At 37.5% G+C, this 25,016-nt stretch overlaps 1 protein-coding gene across 1 annotated transcript in view; it reads left to right on the plus strand.

Annotated features, from left to right (window-relative positions):
* The window catches only part of VPS13B (vacuolar protein sorting 13 homolog B), an 829,147-nt gene that overhangs the window by 714,517 nt on the left and 89,614 nt on the right, over positions 1–25,016 (plus strand). The window contains exons 40-43 of the mRNA XM_037730112.1: positions 1,926–2,122; positions 11,551–11,732; positions 13,144–13,493; positions 18,808–18,969. Coding sequence (XP_037586040.1) covers positions 1,926–2,122; positions 11,551–11,732; positions 13,144–13,493; positions 18,808–18,969 — 891 coding nt within the window. The remainder of the gene's footprint in view (positions 1–1,925; positions 2,123–11,550; positions 11,733–13,143; positions 13,494–18,807; positions 18,970–25,016) is intronic.

Here is a 25,016-nt window from a genome sequence, read left to right on the forward strand (position 1 = left end):
GCTTATGCCTGTAATCCCAGAACTCTGGGAGGCCGTGGTAGGTTGATCACAAGGTCAAGAGATCGAGACCTTCCTGGCCAACATGGTGAAACTCCGTCTCTACTAAAAACACAAAAAATTAGCTAGGCGTGGTGGTGTGTGCCTGTAATCCCAGCTACTCAGGAGGCTGAGGCAGGAGAATTGCTTGAACCCAGAAGGTGGAGGTTGTGGTGAGTCAAGATCGTGCCATTGCACTCCAGCCTGGGCAACAAAAGTGAAACTCCGTCTTAAAAAAAAAAAAAAAAGTTTTTTTCTCATAGTTGTACAGTACTTAGACGTGTCAGTCTTCTTAAACTGAAGGGTTATTAAATATTATGCTTTAATTTGAATCTCTTTGAGTATTGGTAACGTTGAGTAACTTTTTGTGTTTACTGACTGGTTATAGTTTTGTTTTGTTTTTCTGTAATCTAATTGCTATCAGGTTCTCGGGTATTAGCCAGTGCAAGCTAGTAAGCTTTCTTGTTAGTGTTTCATGGATGCTGGCAGAAGGCATAAGATTCCTGGTCAGAAGCAAAGAAGCCTATTGCTTGTGGCATGGCAAGCAGCATGCGCATCATGTTTTCATTGGTTCTCCACGTTCCAAAGTCTCACAAGGGTAATGCAGAAGAGCCCCCGGGGGATGCTCTGCTTGCAGTAGACATTTAGCACAGTTGAGGAACTTGTAAAATCTACCTTTTTTAAAGAAAGTCTTTTCTCTGTGATTATGTGTCATTTTCTCATTGATTTGTAAGAGCGCTCTCCTATCAGAATGAATATTCCTTGACCTGTCATCGAATATTACCTGTCTTGTCCTATTTTACTCTTTAAATTTGATTTTATCATGGGTTTCATGCCATACATACAAAAGGCTACCCTGTTATAATATTTTTTAAATAATAACATGTTTTTTCTCTTAGGCTTTCAGCATTTTTATCCTTTGGAGCTTGCCTTAAAGAATGATGTAGGGACCAACTCTGGTTTTACCACGTGACTAGTCAGTTCTTGCAATGTCATTTTCCATTTTTCTCCGACTTATCTGACACGGCACCTTCATTAATTTTTTTTTTTTTTTNAATGTCATTTTCCATTTTTCTCCGACTTATCTGACACGGCACCTTCATTAATTTTTTTTTTTTTTTTTCTTTTTTTGAGGCAGAATCTTGCTCTATTGCCCTGGCTGGAGTGTAGTCAGTGGCATGACCTCGGCTCACTGCAACCTCTGCCTCCTGAGTTTAAGCAGTTCCCCTGCCTCAGCCTCCCAAGTAGCTGGGATTACAGGTGTGTGCCACCACACCTGGCTAATTTTTCTATTTTTAGTGGAGACGGGGTTTTACCATGTTGGCCAGGCTGGTCTTGAACTCCTGACCTCAGGTGATCTACCTGCCTTGGCCTCCCAAAGTGCTGGGATTACAAGCATGAGCCACCATGCCTGGCCAGCACCTTCATTACACAGTAAAATCTTGTCTGTACTTAGCCCTTTCTGTGCTACTTTATTCTTTTCTTTTAATCTATTTGTATGTTACTACACCAGCCTTATCTTTTTCTTACTGTGGGTTTATAATACATTTAACACCTTGTAGAATTTGTTCCCATTATTACTTTTAAAATTTTGGCTGTTTTTATGTATTATTTTTGAATTGGTCTTTAAAAACAAACAGGATGAATCTATAGTAATATGAAAAGAAATTCTAACTACTAACAAAAAAGAAAGTCAGACAGCTGTTTGGACTATTACTGAATAATCATGGTGCTCAGCACTATTGTTTCCCTTTAATGTTAATTTATAACCTTATTCTCCTCTAAAGGTCTTAATATTATAACTTTTATAAAGGTTTAATTTGAATTTCAACCAATATAAAAGCATAGTTTCTATCTGCAACTTCTAATTTTCTTTTATTTTAACATAGGTTCCTTGTAGCTTGGAATACTGGGATGAACTCCAGAAGTCTTTTGTTGCATTTAGAGAATTTAGTCTGTCTGAAAGCAAAGTTTGTGAACTGCAGTTGCCGAATATCAATTTCGTGAATGACCAGAAGAAATTAGTATCTTCAGATCTTTGGAGAATTGTCTTGAACAGCAGTCAAAATGGAGCTGATGACCAAAGGTAATTCAGTGAAAGATGAGATGGTAGCATTACCCTGGGAAACAATGATCAAGTCATCTTTTCCTATCTAGTGACCCCTCACTTAACTGTATCTCAGCTGTCTAGCAGCTGCATCTGTCTGAACAACAGATGAGAACCACAAAGAAAGACAAAATCTGATGTTTCAAAGTCTGTGCACTCAAAATCCTGTGTTTTTACTCATAATGCAGCTCTGTGAACCCTCACTAAGAACCTGTTCCTTAAATATAAAAAGAAAAAATAATGCAAAAAAGCAAACTAAACAAAAAGTCTAGTCATCTTGAATCTCAAAATACAGAGGAATAGAGTCATACACACACCTCAGTAGAATCTTAATGACATAATAATCAATATGTTTAATGATTATCCTAGGGCATTAAAAGAAATGTTAAATAAAATGAATTGTCCCCTTCTAAAAGGTGAACTTTAGAAATATTTTCTTCTTAATTGGTTTTTTAAAACTTTAAAAGGCACTATGAAGCTATGCCGTTCATTGCTGTTGATGCCCCACGTGCCACTTCTCCTGATGGACTGGCTTAGTGTTGTTCTTATTCCTTTTATGTAACACCTCCTTCTTTCCCCTGAAACAACATTCTGACAATAACAGATAAAAAACCATCTACTATTCCAATACCTTGCAAATCAAATGTTTTTTCTTTTCTCTGTTACTTTTTGCCCATATGTGTACACGATTTTACAAGGTTATAATCATAGCATACCACTTTGTGGTCTACTTCCTATTTTTACTATAAATTATTGTGAATACTTTTTCTTTGGAAATATTTATTTTTATTAATAATATATGTTCAGGCCTGGCGTGGTGGCTTATGCCTGTAATCCCAGAACTCTGGGAGGCCGTGGTAGGTTGATCACAAGGTCAAGAGATCGAGACCTTCCTGGCCAACATGGTGAAACTCTGTCTCTACTAAAAATATAAAAATTAGCTGGGTGTGGTGGCAGGTGCCTGTAGTCCCAGCTACTTGGGAGGCTGTTGCAGGAGAATCACTTGAACCTGGGAGGCGGAGGCTGCAGTGAGCCAAGATCATGCCATTGTACTCCAGCCTGGAGACAGAGTGAGACTCTACCTAAAAATAATAATAATATATGTTCATTGAAGAACATTTGGAAAATAAAACAACACTGCCCATAATCACACTGAGATAACTTCTGTTAACATTTTGGTCTGTAGCCTCATAGTCTTTTTCACGATTATTTTATATGCTTGATAATGTGTTGTGTGTTTTATATTTCATATATTCTATTACTAGGTCATTTGGGCTCTTTAAAAATATTTACCTTCCTAACAGTTTAGCTTTTATTACAGAATTAGTGAAAATATATTAGAGAAGTAGTGTTTTAATTTTACTTGTATATAATTCAGTAATAAAATGAACACCCTCCTGTGATGAATTGTCAGATGGATGGAAAGATTGCCTTTCTAAGTTTAGGTTATCTCATCAGAAACCAGGAAATCTCAGAAAATAGAGCTATGGATAACTACATTGATTTTTTTTTAAATTTGAGTTTCATTAATAGTATCAAGTTAGAAATGACTTCTTGATTCTAATTATGAAATAATGTGTTTTCATCATTGAAAGAAGCATAGAGAAAGTTAATGCCTCGGAATCTGACACGTTTATAAAAATCACTTTTGTGGTAAGCTTAGCAGTACAGAAATGTGGAGCCTTTAGGAAACAAAAATTTAAGCAGACAATCAAAGTCAGGCAGTTTTTCACCAAGCTTCTGACATTGTGATCACAGATCTTTGTCCTCACCAGAGATGTTTCAACTTACCTGATATTCCACAATTGATCTCAATTTAATTGTTTGGGATTAATCACTTTTTCAGATAGAAATTGATATTAATGAAATTAAATTAGAAGAGTTGGTTTAAAAGTCAACATAATAAAACACTATTAAGGATAATATGTATCCTTAATATAATTCATCTAATTTCTAGAAAGAAAACAGTACTGCTTTGATAATATGTCAACATTTCATGCAGACAGAAAGCTTTTACAGTTAGCCTCAGTATATTCTGTCACATGAGAAATCTAAATCTGGACAAAAACCTGGCACTTTTATGATTAGAGATTGTCTTATAAGAGATAGTCTCAGTAGGTTGAGAAGGATTGACCTTAGACATTACTAGAAGAAAGGTCACAAAAATACGTTTCATGAAGGCTAATTTAAAAAAAAAGCTTCTTGCCTATAATTGAGATGAAGTTTTGATATTCCTACAGTAATGGCATCACTGTAAATATATAAATACGGGTAATATTTAATAGAGGCAGAAGACTTCTATTCTACCTTTCAAGGTGGAAGACCTAGGTTTAAGGCCTGTCCGCATCACCAGTATGCTATTTGGTATTGAGAGATTGATTTCTAAACTGAGACCTTAAGGACAGAATAGGTGCCAGCCAGTTCAGTGGATGACAGGGATCCCCCAGTGAAAATGACTAAAGACAAAAAGAGTCAATAATAGGCTCAGTGGCTAACACCTATAATTCCAGCACTTTGGGAAGATGGCTTGAGTCCAAGAGTTCAAGACCAGACTGGGCAATATAGTGAGACTTTTTTCTCCACAAAAAAATTTTTAAAATTAGCCAAGCATAACGGTGCATGCCTGTAGTCCCAGCTAATCAGGAGGCTAAGGTGGGAAGATTGCTTGAGCCTGGGAGACAGAGGTTGCAATGAGCCGAGATCATGCCACTGTACTCCATGCTGGGTGACAGAGCGAGACCCTGTCTCAAAACATAAAAAATGAGTCATTAATTAGGTTCCACTATCTTTAGATATATCTTTAACTATATCTAAAGATGGTTTGCTTAGTCATATGAAAACAAATGGATTGATGTTATTGTGGTTTTGGGGAGGGAGCATTTGAAGTAAATGTTGACCTGTATGGTGTTGACCTTTGAAACCCTTCTTCTATTTGCTGTGTAGTGGTCTAGAGGCAAGGGATGCAGCCTCTGGAGCCCTGGTCATGCTATCCATTTCAGCTGTTTATCTTACTCCCATCATGTATGTATTTGTCCACACCCGTTACCTGTTGCTAAAGCCTAAGTAAACCTCTTGTCAGTCAGGTTCTGACAGGAAACAGATGGCATCTCAGACTGGCTGATTGAGGAGAGTTTAATGAACTACGAAAGTATGGGCTAGGAACCCTGAGAAATGGTCCCAATCTTAGGCAAAAGGGAGCCAAGTGATAGAGCCATTGTCAAAACTCTAACTCAGAGTAGGTGTTTGTAGCTATGTATGGTAGAGGAACACAGCCAAGGTACAGAGATCTGGCTACAGAGGAACCGGGAAAATACATACTATTACCTCACTCCCCTTCTGCCTTCTAAGTTGCCTTGTGGGTACCTCCCACTGACTGAATCTAAGAAGAAGCCAGAGGACAAAGTAGCCTGTTGGTGCAGTCTAGAAAGCTCCCTTCCAGAGGCAGAGAAGAAGGTGGGGAATGGTAGAAGGTGGGTTGAGAGAATAAACAGAAGACACCCAGCAAGCACACACTCATATTTGCAGTTGGCAGCCTCTTACCAGGTGACTAGCCCTGAGAGGAATAAAAGGGAACCTGGCAGGTTCCCTGGGTTTGATATCAATCAGGTGTCTTCTGATGGATCAGAACAACTTTTTACTTTTTTTTTTCTCTCTTCCCTTACCCTGGAAGAGATAACTCCAGAAATATTTATTTTGGCTGTGGAAAGTCACACAAATTACAGACATTTATCATATAACACAATAGTAACTGTGCAGATCTCAACATGTATAAGTTGTTTGATGATCATGTTAAACTCTTGATCTGTCCCAAGACTTTGGTACTTTCTTGTCCATATTTCATGGTCATCTTCTCACAGTATTAAAGCATGTGAGAGCAGATTGGTTATAAGGACTTTTTATCCTTACCCCCAAAATGCTGACTCATGACAGAAGGGATCTTGGAAAGAGAAATGGCTTAAGGGTGTATAGATCTTTCCTCATGTGATAAAAATTAAACCTCTGGTGAGTTTTATAAAGTGCTTCCATCTTTGGATGTGCTTTTTAGTGTATATATATGTATATATTTTCTTCTTCTTCTTCTTCTTCTTCTTCTTACTTCCTTAAGATCTCATTTAAAAAATCACTGTCCACTCATATTTGGTAATCTTTGAGACAGCGATCCATAGCCTGTGTGTGTATGAATGAGTATGTGAGTGTGCAGAAGCTTTTCATTCCACAAAGTCTTGGTTCTTGTGTATACAGACAGTGAAGGAATCAGAGAAAGCATGATGATGGATAAATCGCTAAATCATTTCTTTTCTCTCTGCTGGTTGAACTCTCTCTTCCCAAAAACTGACTGTGGCCTTCCAGATATTGTTTCTCTCCATTTGGCTACCTGGGTCTGCACTTTTAGATGTATCTAGATTTTGGGGGTAACTTGTTTAGTTTTATAAGCCATTCAGACATAAATCTTGACATTTGGAACTGCTTTGTCACCTGTGTTTCTAGTTACACAGTGGTATAACCCAGGATTAATCCAGAAAATTCTTTCCTTTATCCTTCCCTAGGGCTAAAGCTGAGTTTTGTCTTCTCTTCCTTGAGTAGAAAAAATGCTTACTTTTTTCACCAGGTTTGCTTTTGAGGCCCTTTGCTATTTACTTTTAGTTGGTGATTGAACTCTGTGTCCAAAGTCCTCCAGGGAGTTGGCCTTTGCCATGTAGTCCTTCTCGCATACACAGACCCCGAAGTACTCAGGTGCTCCTCAGGTCTCAGAGTTCTTGGATGATGGTACTTATGAGCTCTCTCTGTCATGTTGCTTACTCTATGAACCTTAGGAGATTACTCTTCCTTTTTGTTTTTTTTTTTTCTTGTAAGTTAGATGTAAAGGAGTGTTTTACCTGAGAGCTAATTTAAGGTTATTTTTCAAACTACAAATTGGAGCACATTTGTGGGTTATTAAATAACTGGTTACAACTGGAATTTTTAAAATAACATAAAATAGAAAATAATTTGAGAAAAAACAAATGTTATATGATTCTACTTATATGCTATCCCAAGAGTAGTCAAATTCTTGGGGAGTATAGTGGTGGCTGCCAGGGTCTGTGGGGAGTGAGAGTTTAATGGACATGGAGTTTCATCTTGGAAAAATTTTAAAGTTCTAGAGAGGGATGGAGGTGAGAGGTGCACAACAATGCAAATGTACTTTATGTCGCTGAACTGTACACTTTAAAATGGTTAAATTGATAAATGTTATGTTTTATATATATTAATATATTATCTCAATAGAAAATAGTGTGTGTTGTATTTTCATAAAAACCTTTTTCCCCGTTTTATGTGTGTATACTGGATTACAATAAAAGTGTGCTTGTTATTTGGAGTTAGGGTTAAGACATTTAGAAAACAACCACTGTAAGGAGTGGAAGGATCACAGTGCAGCAGGCACACACGTCCCCCCGCGTCCTCTCTCAGCCATTCAGCACTCTCCTTGGATGGACAGAGCAGTGTTCATGCAGTGGGTAGAGGAGAATTTATGTGAACCAATGTTGAGAGGCAGTGCCCTATTGAGATGAATGCCAATATGCTGTTGTGAGATCCCTCTTAGAAAGCTAAAGAGAATCACTTAACATTAACCTATGTAGCCAGTGTGGTACCTTGTCTTGCCAACAAGAAACAGAGGGGTGGATTTTTTCCATCTTTTTTTAATCAAATAGTGGGCATCATGCTAAGTAGTTTATATGCAGTAGCTGATGTAATAATACTTGAAAAAGGGAGGTCTAATTACTGTACTCATTTTGTAAATGAAAAATACTGAAATTTATTCAGGTGAAATAACTTGCCCAGTACTACAATATAAATGCAGTGCATACATTTTATTCTAGGTTCTCCTATCCTGGTCATTCTCTGCTTAATATCTATGCTATATTATACTATATTATAAAATCTTTATTACCATAAAGGGATCCATAAAGAAGTTCAGGGCGTCATTACCTGCTGTGCTGTAGGGGTTTACCCCAGAGTGACATTCAGGGCTGGATCTTTAGGAATTGTGCCTAGGTCCCCACAGTGCCATTAAGATAGGATCAGTCTACATCTAGATGTACTGGACACTCCTTGTTTAAAGAATTGATCCCCTCTGTAGGTCACTCAGGACAGTTGGTAAGTAATTCTTTGGCTAAAACGAAGGAATAAATAAAACACCTGCCATCCTTCGCACTGTCTAGAATATTTCCACTCTTCTAAAAATAACACTTAAATAGCCCTCTGAACTTAAAGCTCTTTGAATAAACTACTGAATAGTGAATTGTGTTTATTACTGTCTGAGAGGTCTTGCTTCCGGGAGCTATTTTCCAGCATGTTAAAAGTGAAGAGCACCAGGTAATTCTGTGAGCATTGTCATTGGCCATGAATTTGACCTATTTTAAAAGTCTTTTGGGAAAAGGAGAAGTGTTGAAATATAACTATAATAAGTTGTGAGTTTTTTTTACTTCTCTCTTTCTGCCTATTATGCATGTGATGTTTTACCTTCTGAGATCTGAATCAGATTAAAGTCCACTGTTGTACCTAATTAGGGTAATTATACAAATGTAGCTACTGCAAGTCTCTAGCAGGGTCATCACTCATATTTAGGACTATTGAGTCCTATTGTACTTAGACCTCTTTAATCCTTAGGTAAAAGGTAAACACATACATGCTACTTTTATAGTATATAATGGCGATTTAAGTTAAGAATATCAAAAACTATAAATGTGCTAATGAAAAAATAATGTATATTTAAATTACGTATACTATATTTTGTGTTTAAGAAATGTATGATTTTGTTGACTCCAATTTTTAAATAAAAGTCTTAATTTTTGAATATACATTAATCTAGTAACCGTTTTAGTCAGGATTCCAAGATTGAAGGAGTATCGCTGACTAGTGTAGTGCTACTGGCACTAATGCTTACTGGAGTATGATTTTATGATTCAGGAGTTACTGTATATACCTAAAAATACATCTGGCCATTGCTTTGTGCGCTTAATTTAGGAAAAGTGAAGGATTTATCAATTTGTTACAAGTAAAGATTATATTAGATACTCCTGATGTTTTAGCAACCTTTTGCAATATGTTATAATATTTGCCACTCTCGGGAGTTAGAAAATACATCTTGGAAAATCTTAGCGTGTCAAAAATTATAATTGGCCAGAAAAATGCTTCAGATAAACACCTCAAACTGTGCACCCATTTTAAAAAACTGGCCCCATAGAACTCTTGCCTGTATTTTTTATAATATTTTGACTAACATTGTACCCTATTTCTAAAAACTTATATGAGTAGTATAAGGGAAAGAGTTCTAATTAGTTGTTCACATATACAACTAATATGTTTTCCTGTTTCTGAATAAATACAAGTTTTAATTTATCTTGACAATGAAATCTTTTGTTAACTCTACAGATAAATTCCTAGAAAGTTACTTGGTTTACATTCCTCAATTATAGATGTTTTAAGAATATACTTAGCTGCATTTTTTGCATAGTCAATAACCTAGTGCCCCAGAGTCTGTTTTCTTTGTATGCAATGGAGATTTACTAGCATTGCAGTAAATGCTTACACCACATAACTGTAAACTCTTTGAGGTTAAACAATGCAGTAAACATGTTGGAATGCTCCTAGCTTTCATTTTCACCAGCCTGTTCACAACCTCTTCCAAAATCCAATGAAAGAGTCACACCTCTGAAAATACCATGATTCCCCCATGCCATTAAGCTCCTCTTGTGTTTCCACTCTGGCAGCACTTCCCACTTCCCTATTCCTGGTTGGTGGATCTGTTTGATCATGTTTGTAAATGTCTACGTATTGAGTATCACCAGCTAGACTGTGAGTTCTTTGAAAATCAAGGATTTGTTTCTTTAGTGTTTCCTGTCATAGTTCTCCCTAGAATACTATAAATCACAGTGCTTGTCCTTGGGCTCCTCATGAATTTGGGAGCCAGGCTGCAATAGCTACAGAGCATATTTCAGGTTGAAAAGAAGAGAGTGGAGGACAGTGAGTAGTGGGAAAAGGGCAACATCGATTCAGTGATCCACAATTAACAGGACACACCTTGTTCTCCCCCAACAATCCCAAATTCCCAGGTCTTATGCTCCTACTAGCATTAATGCAATCTAGGCAGCATGCTTCCTGTGCACTGGAACAGCCACCATGTGCAGACATCTTCCCTTCTATGGATGCCTTCACTATTCATTTTAATTAGATTTAACTTGTATAGGCTGGGCATGGTGGCTCACACCTGAAACCCTAGCACTTTGGGAGACCAAGGCTGATGGATCACTTGAGGTCAGGAGTTCAAGGCCAACCTGATCAACATGGTGAAACCCCATCTCTACTAAAAATACAAAAGTTAGTCAGACATGGTGGCAGGCGCTTGCAATCCCAGCTACTTGGGAGGCTGAGGTAGAAGAATCACTTGAACCTGGGAGGCAGAGTTTGCAGTGAGCCGGGATTATGCCACTGTACTCCAGCCTGGCCTGGACAACAAAGCAATAGTCCATCTCAACAACAACAACAAAAGATTTAACTTGTATAAAATAGTGTTAAGAGGATGGGCAAGTGAAGAGAGAACCCATGCACTGTAGGTGTCCATAGGACCCTCATTCTTCTGGACATGGTCATAACTTTTATGGTACCTAGTACAGTATTCAGTGAGTGCTTAATGAAGAGTATTGACTGACTCCTATAGGATTATGGATATGAACAATCTGGAGAAGTAAAACAAAAGTGAAATATTTATGTTGATACCGAAGTATTGGGTTTTTGAATGGCAGAATCGTTCTCAATTGCATTGGTCTTAAACCAATAATGGAACAAATGCCCCATAAGTTTTGTGAGATGTGGATGGAAGCAAATTGATTTGGAGATAGGTCAGCATGACTTGACAGTTGAGGAATGCTTTGAAAGTTTTCCGTGAACAATTCGTAGAGAATAATCAATGTGAATTTTTTTTTTTTTTGAGACAGAGTCTGGCTCTGTCACCCGGGCAGGAATGCAGTGCTTGACAGCCTTGACCTGCTGTGCCGAAGCAGTTCTCCCACCTCAGCCACTGAGTAGCTGGGACTGCAGGTGCATGCCACCACACCCAGCTAATTATCTGTAGAGACGAGGTTTCCCTGTGTTACCCAGGCTGGTCTCGAACTCCTGAGCGCAAGTGATCCTGCTGCCTCGGCCTCCCAAAGTACTAGGATAACAAGCATGAGCCACCGCACCTGGCCTAACACGAACTTAATTTTAAAAAACAACTAATTCACATCAGAAAATACAGAAGATTTGATAAAATATTGACTATAGGATTTTGAGTACTAGTTTTAGAAACCCTTATAAAAAGACATTTCACTTATGTAATATTGGGCAATTTTGGTTATTGAACTTCTTTTATCACCTCTTTCCCATAGCTCTGCAAGTGAGTCCGGTTCTCAAAGCACTTGTGATCCACTTGTGACTCCAACAGCCCTGGCTGCCTGTACCAGAGTCGACTCCTGCTTTACTCCATGGTTTGTCCCATCCCTTTGCATTTCCTTCCAGTTTGCTCACCTGGAATTCCGCCTTTGTCATCACCTTGACCAACTAGGCACAGGTACTCTTTACTTTAGCATCAGAATAACATCCTTTTAATACCTACCATTTTCTCTTGAGTGTCTTCAAGACAAAAGTCTTCAGTCTTAGATCGTTTATCTTCTGGAAGTATAAAGCAAGCAGTGGCAAAGTTATTCTGAGGTTGACTTGGCACAGGCATACCCTTTACTTCTGAGCCAACTTATGAACCTAGAAGTTATCCATGGTATTGAGCTGACGTGTTTTTGAGCTACCTAATGAAAATTTTCAAGGAAGTTACAAAAATTGCTGGTTTTATCATAATTCCAGTTATGATCTTATAGTAGTCCATTGTCTCACTGCTGATAAAGACATACCCAGGACTGGGAGAAAAAAGAGGTTTAATGGACTTACAGTTCCACATGGCTGGGGAAACCTCACCATCATGGCAGAAGGCAAGGAGAAGCAAGTCACATCTTAACATGGATGGCAGCAGGCAAAGAGAGCTTGTGCAGGGAAACTCCTGTTTTTGTATAACCATCAGATCTCCTGAGATGTAGTCACTATCACGAGAACAGCACAGGAAAAACCTTCCCCAAACATTCAGTTATCTCCCGCTGGGTCCTTCCCACAACACATGGGAATTCAAAATGCGATTTGGGTGGGGACCCAACAAAACCATATCAGATCTCTTTATTCAGTATCCTGAGTCATTACATTAGTAGCAAACAGATTCCGAAAGTATTTGGTATTGCCTGATTTCAAAAGCATGAATACCTTCCACAAAAGATAGGCATAGTCTCAAATTAATTTAAAGGGGTCTCATTTTTTCAAGTTTAGAAGGAAGTTTAAAATTTCCCACACACCAAAAGTGGCCTTTTATAAGTTTACTAATGTTACTTGGGTAATTATTTCTTAAGCTTTATGTTCTGTACCAAACCTTTTCTAGGTGATACATTTTGATTCATTTATTAGGTTTTTAACCTACAGGTAATGAAGGGAGGAAGAGAAAATCAGATTAAAACCAAACATAACTGCTATTAAGCATCTTGCCTTTTCAGCAAAAATGAAGTTGAACCTGCTTTCTCTACCTCTCTTTGAGTCATGTTTTTTTGTTTTTGAGATTTGATTGGGAGATACAGAGCAGTTCTATAAAATTCTCTTTAGATAGATATCTGCTTTTCAAATATTTATTGACTTCTGTGATCAACTTTTTGTGAAACTAACTTTTGGACAACATATATTTAAGAGGCCTAATTGAACAAAACAGTTTGTTTGCAAATATAAAATGGCAATCCAAAGATTATATCTTCAAGAAATAATTTGAATTTATTAAACACCGAATCTAATTTCAATAATCAAAAAGTAAGTTGTTTGAATGTCATTTTACTCTTTATTTTCACAAAGCGTTGGCTCATCTTAATTGCTGTTTTCCTTGGTTGTTTTCTCAACAGCTGCACCACAGTACCTACAGCCATTTGTTTCTGATAGAAGTATGCCATCTGAACTAGAATACATGATTGTTTCCTTCAGAGAACCACACATGTATCTTCGACAGTGGAATAATGATTCTGTCTGTCAGGAGTTCCGGTTCGCAGCTCAAGCCGACTGTAAACTTCTCGAGTGCAGAAATGTCACTATGCAAAGTGTGGTGAAACCCTTCAGCATCTTCGGTCAGATGGCAGTTTCCAGTGATGTAGTGGAAAAGCTGCTTGACTGCACCATGATAGTTGACTCTGTATTTGTAAACTTTGGACAGCATGTAGTCCATTCTCTAAACACTGCAATACAAGCTTGGCAACAGGTATGCACATTCCAGAACAGTTTACAGTTTGTTCACATATGATCTTTTATTAGGTTATATATCCTATCACATCTGATAATGTTAAACACAAACAAAAATGTGAGAGAATGAAGAATTTGATGGGCACCGTTATACTTGAGGCTTTCTCTGTTTTGGCAAAGTGATGCATGTTATTTTTGAAAAACTTTGGAGAATATGGGTTCTCTACACATGCATTGGAGATCATGCCCACATTTTTGTGACTAATGTACCACATCTGTGTGGAAAGTAACATATTCCCAGAAATTTTTTCCAAGTATTGTGGCTTTAGTTTGCCAGAACTTTGACTTAGCTATGTATCAAATTGTCTAAGTGTCCATTGCAGAAATAAAGAACCTGTGTGAGCCTTTCTGATGATAAGCATTCCATCTTTTCAAACAAAATAAAAAAAGCAACAAGATGAAATATGTGAGTACAATACAGTCTTAGTTTTTTTTCTCTACTATCATTCTGACTTTTTTTGATTCACTAAAAAGTTTTGAATGTTGGATTTTTTTAAATCAGTTAGACAGCCTTGATTATTTTAAATAATTTTTAAACTTTTATTTCTTATCAGAAACTAACCATTGGGATGAAGTATAAGCCTATGATAAATGGCATATTTAAAATGGGAAACCTGTGTGTGTCTGCTAGCACAAAAGTAACTTCACAGAATATTTGTATTATAATATGTTGAGTAATTTTAGAACAAATCACTTCTGCTTTCCTTACTGATTTTAGTGTTATATCGTATTGCCATCAAGTTTGTATTGCTATTTAAGCTGAGACATTTCACCCATGTTTTGTATATGTTACACACATTTGTGCAAAGCTGGCTCCCCAAGAGAAATGGTCCTTCATCCCCCACTGACCTCCTTCTGGGATGGAGCAGTGAAGGGGTAGAGGAGCTTTAGTTCTCTAAGCATTTGTATGGGAATAAATGTTTTTCTTTATATGCATGAAGACCTATACAAGACCAAGGAATTAATTGCCTAACATGGCACTACAATAGCAAAGGGAAAGAAGATAACACATCTGTTTTATATTTTTAAAATCTTTTTTAAGGGCATTCCATGGTTTTCTTGTTGCAAAGGACATGCGTAAAATAAGAGCTCGTGTGATCTAAATCTTTGCAGCTGGTTCAAATAGCCATGTGAAAAAAATCTCTGTGGCTCCAATTTCTGTTTTCTGGTCATATTTTGAACAATGCATTTAATAAAAAACAAACCTAGAAAATGTAAAAGAATCATTGATAGAGCATTTAAACCCAGGATATTTTTGTCTTGGTATCAGACCCATTATAAGGGGACTCATATGTAGCAACTACTGCAAAATGGTCTTCAGAAAAACCAGTTTCTTCCCAGGGTAAAAATACTCTCTTAGACACAGCTATACATATAAATAAAATATGGTGCATAAATATTTAAATGTTTTAAACCACATCAGAGTGTGAATGACTGACTGGCTAACATAGTGCCTTGAAGGAATATTCTGAGTTTTTTTTTAATGGAATTGTATATTTGATTAAGTAGAGCCATATGTCACATAGCATATTGCTGACAGGTACATTCTATGAATAGTTGGTTCTGATTTATACAGGGATTTGGCAATGTTAACATGAGCCACAAGAGGATATACTTCTGTAATTGTTGCTGTAATTTTCTTGTTTCCTCTCATGTCAAGGGTACTTGCCACCAAGTTTTAATGTGGTAGGCACCTAACCCTGTGTATTCTAAAGTAAATATGCAAGTGCACTACTTTGAAATTATAGGACATTTGACATTGAAATGGGCTTACAGAGGGTTATTAAGTTCATTGTTTCTAAGATGTTATGAATGTGGTTTATTCCCTTTAGAAGGGGAAGTTTAGTTTCCCAAACTTGGATTTTATTGTGTGTATACTGCTCACATGCAGTGTAATTGCTGCCAGTGAAAAATATGAATTTAATAAGCAAGCAAAGTGATGTGAGTTCTCCACATACTTTTTATTGGATTCATATTGGAGACAAGTCATTTTTACCCAGTGTGGATGGACCAGACAGTTGAAGCATGAAACAATTTGGCCTTCCACCTTTAGGTCATGAGTTCAAGATTAACAGAAGCCTTCATCAGTGTCTGATTTCTCTGGCTACAGATTTTCTTTTCTCTTTTATAAATGATGATTGTTTTGTGAAAACAGATTAAGGATCCAAAATACCATTTGCAGTTTGTTTTACATTTCTATATCACTTTCCCAGATTTGGACAAAATAGTATTAAAAGGGTTTTTTTCTTAAATTAAGGTTACACTTGTGTCTTCCCATACACCAAAATGGTATCTTTGTTTAATTGCAAATGCCTGTATGACACTCCATGAAACTTAACTGTGGATAAGCCATCTTTTAATTACGATTCCAAGTGAGCATTCTGAGGCTCGACATCTATGATGTGACATCAAATACGTACAAACTTTTAAATATTATAACAGAATTTAAAACATTCCAAGAAATGCTTAAACTTGTTACAGTATAATGAACTCCACAGATGAAGGAGCAGTAGAGAAACAGTTCCATGAGGACTCTGAATATTCTTTAGAAAAATGTAAACAACCTCCTTGTGTTCTTTAATTTACATATTTTCCTAAAACCCTCATCATGTATTAAAGATCAGTTTTTAGAGATGAAGTAGTATAATTTTTTTTCTACTCAAGCTCCATCTGGTAACTTAACCTCTGTGTTAACAGAAGATTGATCCCAATTAATTATGAAAACTGAATTTTAATCTCAGGATGTGTAACTAAGTGGGAGATTGGAATCATATCCCTTTCTTCATGTCTGTACTCGGACTGAAAGGAGAGAAAATGTTTATAAGGAGAGCAGTTCATGTTGATTATATAATGCTAAATGGAAAAATCTCATCAAAACTAATTATATACTATTATATACTATGATTCCAGTTTGATTAAAGGTTTGCAGATAAATATATAAGAAAGGATTGGATAGGATAGACTAGAATAGTAACAGGCAGGACATTCAGAAGGGAAAAATTGTTTAAAGAAAATTCACCAAAATGTTAATAGTAATTATTGCTGAGTTTAAAATTAAAGATTTTTTAAAGTCTATACTTTCTGTATTTCCTAATTTTTCCGTCCCTTTCTCCTTTCCTGTATTTTCTAACTTTGTATAGTGAATATATAATTATAATTTTACAAATTAAATCTACTGGGGTTTTTGTTTATTCCTAAGTATTTATCGGCCAGGCATTATGCTAGATACTAGAGATAAAATTGTAAAGAGTACAGACCTGGTTGCTGCCCTTCTGCAGCATAGAGTCTAATGAGGGAGGCGATTTTGAACCCATAATGGTACAAATTAACAAGTGCTCTGAAGTTGAGCTATAGACTTTTATGTAAGCATAAAATAGGAGAATCTAACTTGACCTCAGGAGGATCTCAGAAGGCTGTTCTTAAAACCAACCTTAAAACAGGAATCTGAAAGTTGAGTAGAAACAAATTGGTCAAGCAAGAGATGGAGAAAAATATGTCCACGCAGGGGAAAGGCTCTGAGGCAGGAAGTAGTTTGATGTGTTGGATGAGTTGGAAGGAGGTCAGTGTAGTATTAGAGGAACTGGAAAACGCTGGTGGAGCTGGAGTGTCCTGAGCAAATGCCCTCAGCAAATGAAGAGTAGCTCAAGATGCAGTTGGAGGCATGGGCAGGGTCTGGGTAAGACACGACATCTAAAACTCAACAGCAAGCAAGTTTTGAAATCATTGCTACCAACTAAAAGCCACAGTAGAGAGTATTATGGTAGATGATAGATGATTGTTGTTATGAGTACTTTGTCTCCCTTAGCCAGAAACTTCTTTGGTGATTAGTGTGACTGTCAATTAAGGTTCAGTTCAGTGGGAATATATGGATGATAGCAAGAGGGCTTAGAAGTCCTCAAGGGCCTCCAGAAGAAGTGTCAGGGCCACTTAACCACCTGCAGCATGGAGCCTGCCCACCTACTTCAAGGGCATTCTGGATGACTAGGAGTAGATTCTGTTTCCCAAGATGAGTCTGTACCCTGATAGGCACAAGTTGGTCATGCCCCAGGCCAGATTCCAGATATATTCATCTGTAGTCTGGAACCAGATCAACTCCAGAGTCAGTGTAAGCCAAGTTGAAGTTTTCATGAGAAATATTGTTAGCTGGCTTCATGCCTCCTGTGTGCCTGAATCACTGTGCCTCTAAGTTGTATCTCTGTTTACTCCCCCACTTCTTAGTAAAGTGGCAAATGATGGAGTGTGGCATTTTGACATTATTTAGATACATAGCCTGGAAATAGAGGCCAACTGGAGAAGCATCAGTTACATGTTATCTCCCATTATCTGCAAATTAATTAGCTACTTAGGATTTTTTTCTTATATTCTCAAGTAATTTATTTAGCATTGTTTTAGTTTACCAAAAGTATATTTATTGTTTTTAAGCCATAGCCTAACCAGAGTGATAAAAGAGTAAGCACGGAAATACTTTTTCACTTTGCCATTGTTTTAATATAATAGCAACCAGTGGAGACACCATTAAATGAGAAAGGAGGTATCAACACATGAATATATTATTAATTTGCTGCGCTTTAGCTGACTAATGAAGGATTTTAGCTGATTGATGACTATTAACTGAAACAGATACTGAAAACTGTTTCAACTAACATTATTTCTCATGAAAACTGCAACTTGGCTTACACTGACTCTGGAGTTGATCTGTTTTGTGTGTTCAGCCTCTTAACAATAGAGGGAAAGTTATGGTTTTATTTACATCTCTCCCTGAGCAGATTTACACACACCCATATCCACCCTCCCTCTTAAGGGATCTGGGGATGTTTTACCTAAATGATTCTTACTTTCTGTAGGGTACAAACTGTGGCTTTGGTAATTGGTCTTGATTGTTGAGTTTAGAAGGCCTGGAACATGGTAATTCTAGCCTCCAGTACTCTGCTCAAAAACGTGCACTACCCAGTATCGCACTCTTTGGAGCATGTTAATTCACTTTAAGAAATGTTAAAAGTTTGAGGGATCGCATTGTTCTTTTACTCTTCGGTGTGTATGATTTATTTTGAGGGAGTATAAATCAAAACACATTCTTGGAACATTTAAAATCTCTTAAAGGTATTTTTGTATGTGTGCTTATCCTGGCAGTATAGAATACTTTGTATACCAGAGCTAATGACAACAGATCTTTTAGGGTTTCTGTGTTGTAACAATCGCCACTGGGCAGACAGCTGCCAAACATCTTGCAATTAATCTGATCCACATTGGCTTTCGTATCCTTTTTCTTTCAGAACAAATGCCCTGAGGTAGAAGAGTTGGTCTTCAGCCATTTTGTGATCTGTAATGACACACAGGAGACACTGCGGTTTGGCCAGGTGGATACTGATGAAAATGTTCTGCTGGCGAGTCTCCACAGTCACCAGTACAGCTGGCGCTCTCACAAATCCCCACAGGTATTTGAGAAACACCCTTACAAACAGCCATTGTTAAGGTTGGGGATTCATTTCTTCTGCACTTGTGTGCCTGTCCAGCTATTTCCCTTTTTAAGCCTCCAAAGGAACCACACAGTGTAGCTACATCTGACAGAAACCCAAGAGGGTTTAGAGATGGGAGCACACGCTTCTCTTGGAATGGAGCATTTTCCTGTTGAGCACGGCGCTTAGGGGGCAGCAGGGTGTGGTGATGAAGAGGCTGACTCGAGAGCCAGGTTTGGATCCTAGCTCTGTGTAACCTTGCTCTACTTTCTGTTCTTCAGTTTTTTCATATGTAAAATGGGGATAAAAGTAGTACCTATTTCATAGGGTTCTAAGGACTAAGTGAATTCATATGTATAAGACATTAATACGTAAACATTATGTGTTGGGTATTATTATTCTTTGTTTCTTCACATTTTTTTCTGTGTGTGTCCTTGGTACCAGGCACGTACTAGGCACTGGGAATTCAAAGACAGGTAAGTCACAGGCCTTGCCCTCCAAAGACAGCTCACCATCTGTGATGCAGTGTGCACAATGACAAACTATGTCCAAGGGAACACAGAAAAGACATACCAAAGATGTCTGCTTTCCAAGGAGTGTAGTTTCATTTTCCTGTCCCTTTAGATGGGAATAATTAGGGATATGTGCCCTGCAGCGATAATATGAAGATGAATTAAATTCAAAGATAGAGTCTTAAGTGAGCAAAAGAAATCCTAGGAAGTACTCTCAAGAATAATGTATTTCTTAAGCTCCGGGTAATAAGGAAACTACTGCCTGCTTGTGATTAAAAGAAAGTCATTAGATTAGAGAACAAGTTTTCCCGTCTGGTCTCTAGACCAGCTTCAGAATACATTATCCCTCGAGCTCCATCTGAGGGTAGCTAGATTCTGATTTCTTACTTGTTTTTTCATCAGATTGCCGCACTATTGGTATACAATTTGGAAAAGTAGTTATAATGCAGCATTTCTTATTTGAATATATTTACTTCACATTAACTGGCAGGACACTGAAATACATGTCTTTTTTTCATAAAAGTGTTTTCAAAATTTTGTTGTCTGATATGGTATTGCACTCGTATTTTTAGGGTAAATCACATGCCGTTGTTTTCTAATTTTCCTCTTGAGAAATGTCTGTGTTAAAAGTGTTTAAGTTGTTTTCCGCTTGTAACATACTTAAAAGGTGTTTTATTTGTCTCAAAATAATCTATTTTTAAATTTTTTTTCCTATGGATTGCAAAAGTAAGAGCATACAGGTACACTGACAAAACTGAACAAAAAACACCTATAATCCCAACCACCTAGAGATAACTTACGGTAATATTTGCTGTATAACCTTTCAGATCTTCTAAGTTTCCATTGTCATTGCATTCCCAGCAATGAACTATGAGGGACAGGAAAGAAGCCTCTGAGAAGCTGCAGTTACGTGTAATTGTATACTATAGCTGTAGTCACTTTACTGTTGCACACACAGCAAGCTCCAGGCCTTAGCTGATAGAAAGCAAAGCAGAGGAAGGATAACTCTTCATAGTCATTTGAAGATGCATAGCTTGCATATCCCTCAGAGACTCTTGGAATTCCCTGGACGCTGGAGCCAGGATGGGAAGGGTGATTATAACCACTGGCTAAGGAGGGTGGGGAGCAGCAGTTTTCACATTACAGACATATAGTTTCTGTGTCAGCAGGAACGAATGAATAGACAACCACTGTCACCAGCACACCTTTCATTTTCACACTCCTTTGCACTGTTTCAAGGCCTTTTTGTATTTATTTATACAAGTTTTATTTTCACAGCATTCCTGTGCAGTTTGTATTATTTGTTATGCATATTTTATAGATAAGGAAACAAATAGAAATGTTAAGTTAGGTAGTGGTAGAGTTAGGACTGAATTCCTTATCTTTTGATTCTCAGTACAGTGTCACTTCGACATTGTCTCACACCCCTAGGTTTTGGCAACATGATTTGTCTGTTAGAATAGCCAACCTGTGAAGTTTGAAAAGAAGGGCTAAGAAATCACTGAAATAGTAGGCCACATCTAAAGTTAAACTAATAGGGGGATTCTTAGCCCAAGTATGAATCCTTGCAAAGTCTTAACTGTATTACCAAAAATAAAAGGAGCTTTTTAATTACAAACTGTAAACATAAAACAGAAACCTAATAAACTTTGTTTTTTCTTTTAAATTTGTGACTGCATCTTCTGCATGCAACTTTTTAAATAAGTTGCAGTCATTATAATCTTCTTAAGACTAAAACCTAGAGGATATTTATGAAAAAACAGTGTCTCTTTACTATATTTCTGTATGCTAATATAAGTATGTTTTAGGACCCTCTGAAGCCAGAAGCCTTAATGGGTCCAGAGGGTCTTCATGGAATTCCTTACATTCCCAGTTGCAAATTCTGCTGTGTTCTAACGAGAGGCTACATGAGGATCAGAAAAACTAGCCACTCAACTTCAAACTGCACCTGGAGCTTGTCATAGATGCACAATTGAGCAAAATATTCCTTTTTCCAGACTCCAAGTCATATCCGGCATTGCCCAGCAAGCTTCGTTTTAGGAACATTTGTGTCTACATGTTTATGCTACCTTGGGTGTTAGTCAATTCATAGTCTCAGGGAGGATTTCTAAAGTTCATGGAACTGAACTCCACTAAACAATGTAACTAACATTGCAGAGATCAAGAAAGTGGCAGTGACACCTGGAAAGGTTTCAAAGAGGTCAAGATATCTTAAAACCACACAAGAGGTTGCTAACAACAGTAAGTCCCAATAGGATGAAAAGAAACATGGACACAACCAATTCTAGAAATCTAAAGCTGACAAACCTTTTAGAATCGAAAGTCATAAAATGCTCCTTGTAGTTTCTAACACATGCTCTGGGGTAGAATCACTTAACATTCTGGATATCTCACAATGATTTCTTGCCTAAACAAACAAAGGAAGAAGAAAACTATTTCCTAGGGAATAATTGAACATATTCAGCTGCACGGAATCATAGATGCCATCACAAAGGGCCCTTAAATATTCCAATTCAGTAGACTTTAGATCAGGTTGGACGAGAACAGTAACCAGAAAGGGAGTGGTCTTCAAAGAAGTATGTCACATGATGCTAAGTGGAATCTAGGGACTAGAAGTGTCAGTTTATGGAATGTTTCCCCACAACATAGCCAGTATGTGCAGTTCATAGTCAAGGGAAGCTTTGTTTAATTTAGATAAACCAGCTATAGTGACATCTCCACCAACTAACAGGATTTATGTAGAGGCTGTTTAACTTCCTTTTCTGGTTGATTGAGAGCACTGTTGGTTTAACTGCTTGGAATAGTATTGCCTTTATCTTGTATATGAGGATTTACACTTGCTTTAAGCCTCAAACATGTATAAATTTTTGGATTATGCATTTTTTCAGAATTGTAGGATTCTAGTTACCATTGACTTAATTGTAGTAATCAAACCATCAAGCAAGTGGAAGTAGGCTCTAGACAGAGCTATGGAAAATAATAAAAATTTTATCCAGCCGGGCGTGGTGGCTCACACCTGTAATCCCAGCACTTTGGGAGGCCAAGGCGGGTGGATCACGAGGTCAAGAGATCCAGACCATCCTGGTCAACATGGTGAAATCCCATCTCTACTAAAAATACAAAAAATTAGCTGGGCATGGTGGAGCATGCCTGTAATCCCAGCTACTCAGGAGGCTGAGGCAGGAGAATTGCCTGAACCNTGAAAACTGAATTTTAATCTCAGGATGTGTAACTAAGTGGGAGATTGGAATCATATCCCTTTCTTCATGTCTGTACTCGGACTGAAAGGAGAGAAGCAGTTCATGTTGATTATATAATGCTAAATGGAAAAATCTCATCAAAACTAATTATATACTATTATATACTATGATTCCAGTTTGATTAAAGGTTTGCAGATAAATATATAAGAAAGGATTGGATAGGATAGACTAGAATAGTAACAGGCAGGACATTCAGAAGGGAAAAATTGTTTAAAGAAAATTCACCAAAATGTTAATAGTAATTATTGCTGAGTTTAAAATTAAAGATTTTTTAAAGTCTATACTTTCTGTATTTCCTAATTTTTCCGTCCCTTTCTCCTTTCCTGTATTTTCTAACTTTGTATAGTGAATATATAATTATAATTTTACAAATTAAATCTACTGGGGTTTTTGTTTATTCCTAAGTATTTATCGGCCAGGCATTATGCTAGATACTAGAGATAAAATTGTAAAGAGTACAGACCTGGTTGCTGCCCTTCTGCAGCATAGAGTCTAATGAGGGAGGCGATTTTGAACCCATAATGGTACAAATTAACAAGTGCTCTGAAGTTGAGCTATAGACTTTTATGTAAGCATAAAATAGGAGAATCTAACTTGACCTCAGGAGGATCTCAGAAGGCTGTTCTTAAAACCAACCTTAAAACAGGAATCTGAAAGTTGAGTAGAAACAAATTGGTCAAGCAAGAGATGGAGAAAAATATGTCCACGCAGGGGAAAGGCTCTGAGGCAGGAAGTAGTTTGATGTGTTGGATGAGTTGGAAGGAGGTCAGTGTAGTATTAGAGGAACTGGAAAACGCTGGTGGAGCTGGAGTGTCCTGAGCAAATGCCCTCAGCAAATGAAGAGTAGCTCAAGATGCAGTTGGAGGCATGGGCAGGGTCTGGGTAAGACACGACATCTAAAACTCAACAGCAAGCAAGTTTTGAAATCATTGCTACCAACTAAAAGCCACAGTAGAGAGTATTATGGTAGATGATAGATGATTGTTGTTATGAGTACTTTGTCTCCCTTAGCCAGAAACTTCTTTGGTGATTAGTGTGACTGTCAATTAAGGTTCAGTTCAGTGGGAATATATGGATGATAGCAAGAGGGCTTAGAAGTCCTCAAGGGCCTCCAGAAGAAGTGTCAGGGCCACTTAACCACCTGCAGCATGGAGCCTGCCCACCTACTTCAAGGGCATTCTGGATGACTAGGAGTAGATTCTGTTTCCCAAGATGAGTCTGTACCCTGATAGGCACAAGTTGGTCATGCCCCAGGCCAGATTCCAGATATATTCATCTGTAGTCTGGAACCAGATCAACTCCAGAGTCAGTGTAAGCCAAGTTGAAGTTTTCATGAGAAATATTGTTAGCTGGCTTCATGCCTCCTGTGTGCCTGAATCACTGTGCCTCTAAGTTGTATCTCTGTTTACTCCCCCACTTCTTAGTAAAGTGGCAAATGATGGAGTGTGGCATTTTGACATTATTTAGATACATAGCCTGGAAATAGAGGCCAACTGGAGAAGCATCAGTTACATGTTATCTCCCATTATCTGCAAATTAATTAGCTACTTAGGATTTTTTTCTTATATTCTCAAGTAATTTATTTAGCATTGTTTTAGTTTACCAAAAGTATATTTATTGTTTTTAAGCCATAGCCTAACCAGAGTGATAAAAGAGTAAGCACGGAAATACTTTTTCACTTTGCCATTGTTTTAATATAATAGCAACCAGTGGAGACACCATTAAATGAGAAAGGAGGTATCAACACATGAATATATTATTAATTTGCTGCGCTTTAGCTGACTAATGAAGGATTTTAGCTGATTGATGACTATTAACTGAAACAGATACTGAAAACTGTTTCAACTAACATTATTTCTCATGAAAACTGCAACTTGGCTTACACTGACTCTGGAGTTGATCTGTTTTGTGTGTTCAGCCTCTTAACAATAGAGGGAAAGTTATGGTTTTATTTACATCTCTCCCTGAGCAGATTTACACACACCCATATCCACCCTCCCTCTTAAGGGATCTGGGGATGTTTTACCTAAATGATTCTTACTTTCTGTAGGGTACAAACTGTGGCTTTGGTAATTGGTCTTGATTGTTGAGTTTAGAAGGCCTGGAACATGGTAATTCTAGCCTCCAGTACTCTGCTCAAAAACGTGCACTACCCAGTATCGCACTCTTTGGAGCATGTTAATTCACTTTAAGAAATGTTAAAAGTTTGAGGGATCGCATTGTTCTTTTACTCTTCGGTGTGTATGATTTATTT

The sequence above is a fragment of the Cebus imitator genome, unplaced genomic scaffold (assembly GCF_001604975.1).
Source record: "Cebus imitator isolate Cc_AM_T3 unplaced genomic scaffold, Cebus_imitator-1.0 Scaffold331, whole genome shotgun sequence".
Taxonomy (NCBI): Eukaryota; Metazoa; Chordata; class Mammalia; order Primates; family Cebidae; genus Cebus; species Cebus imitator.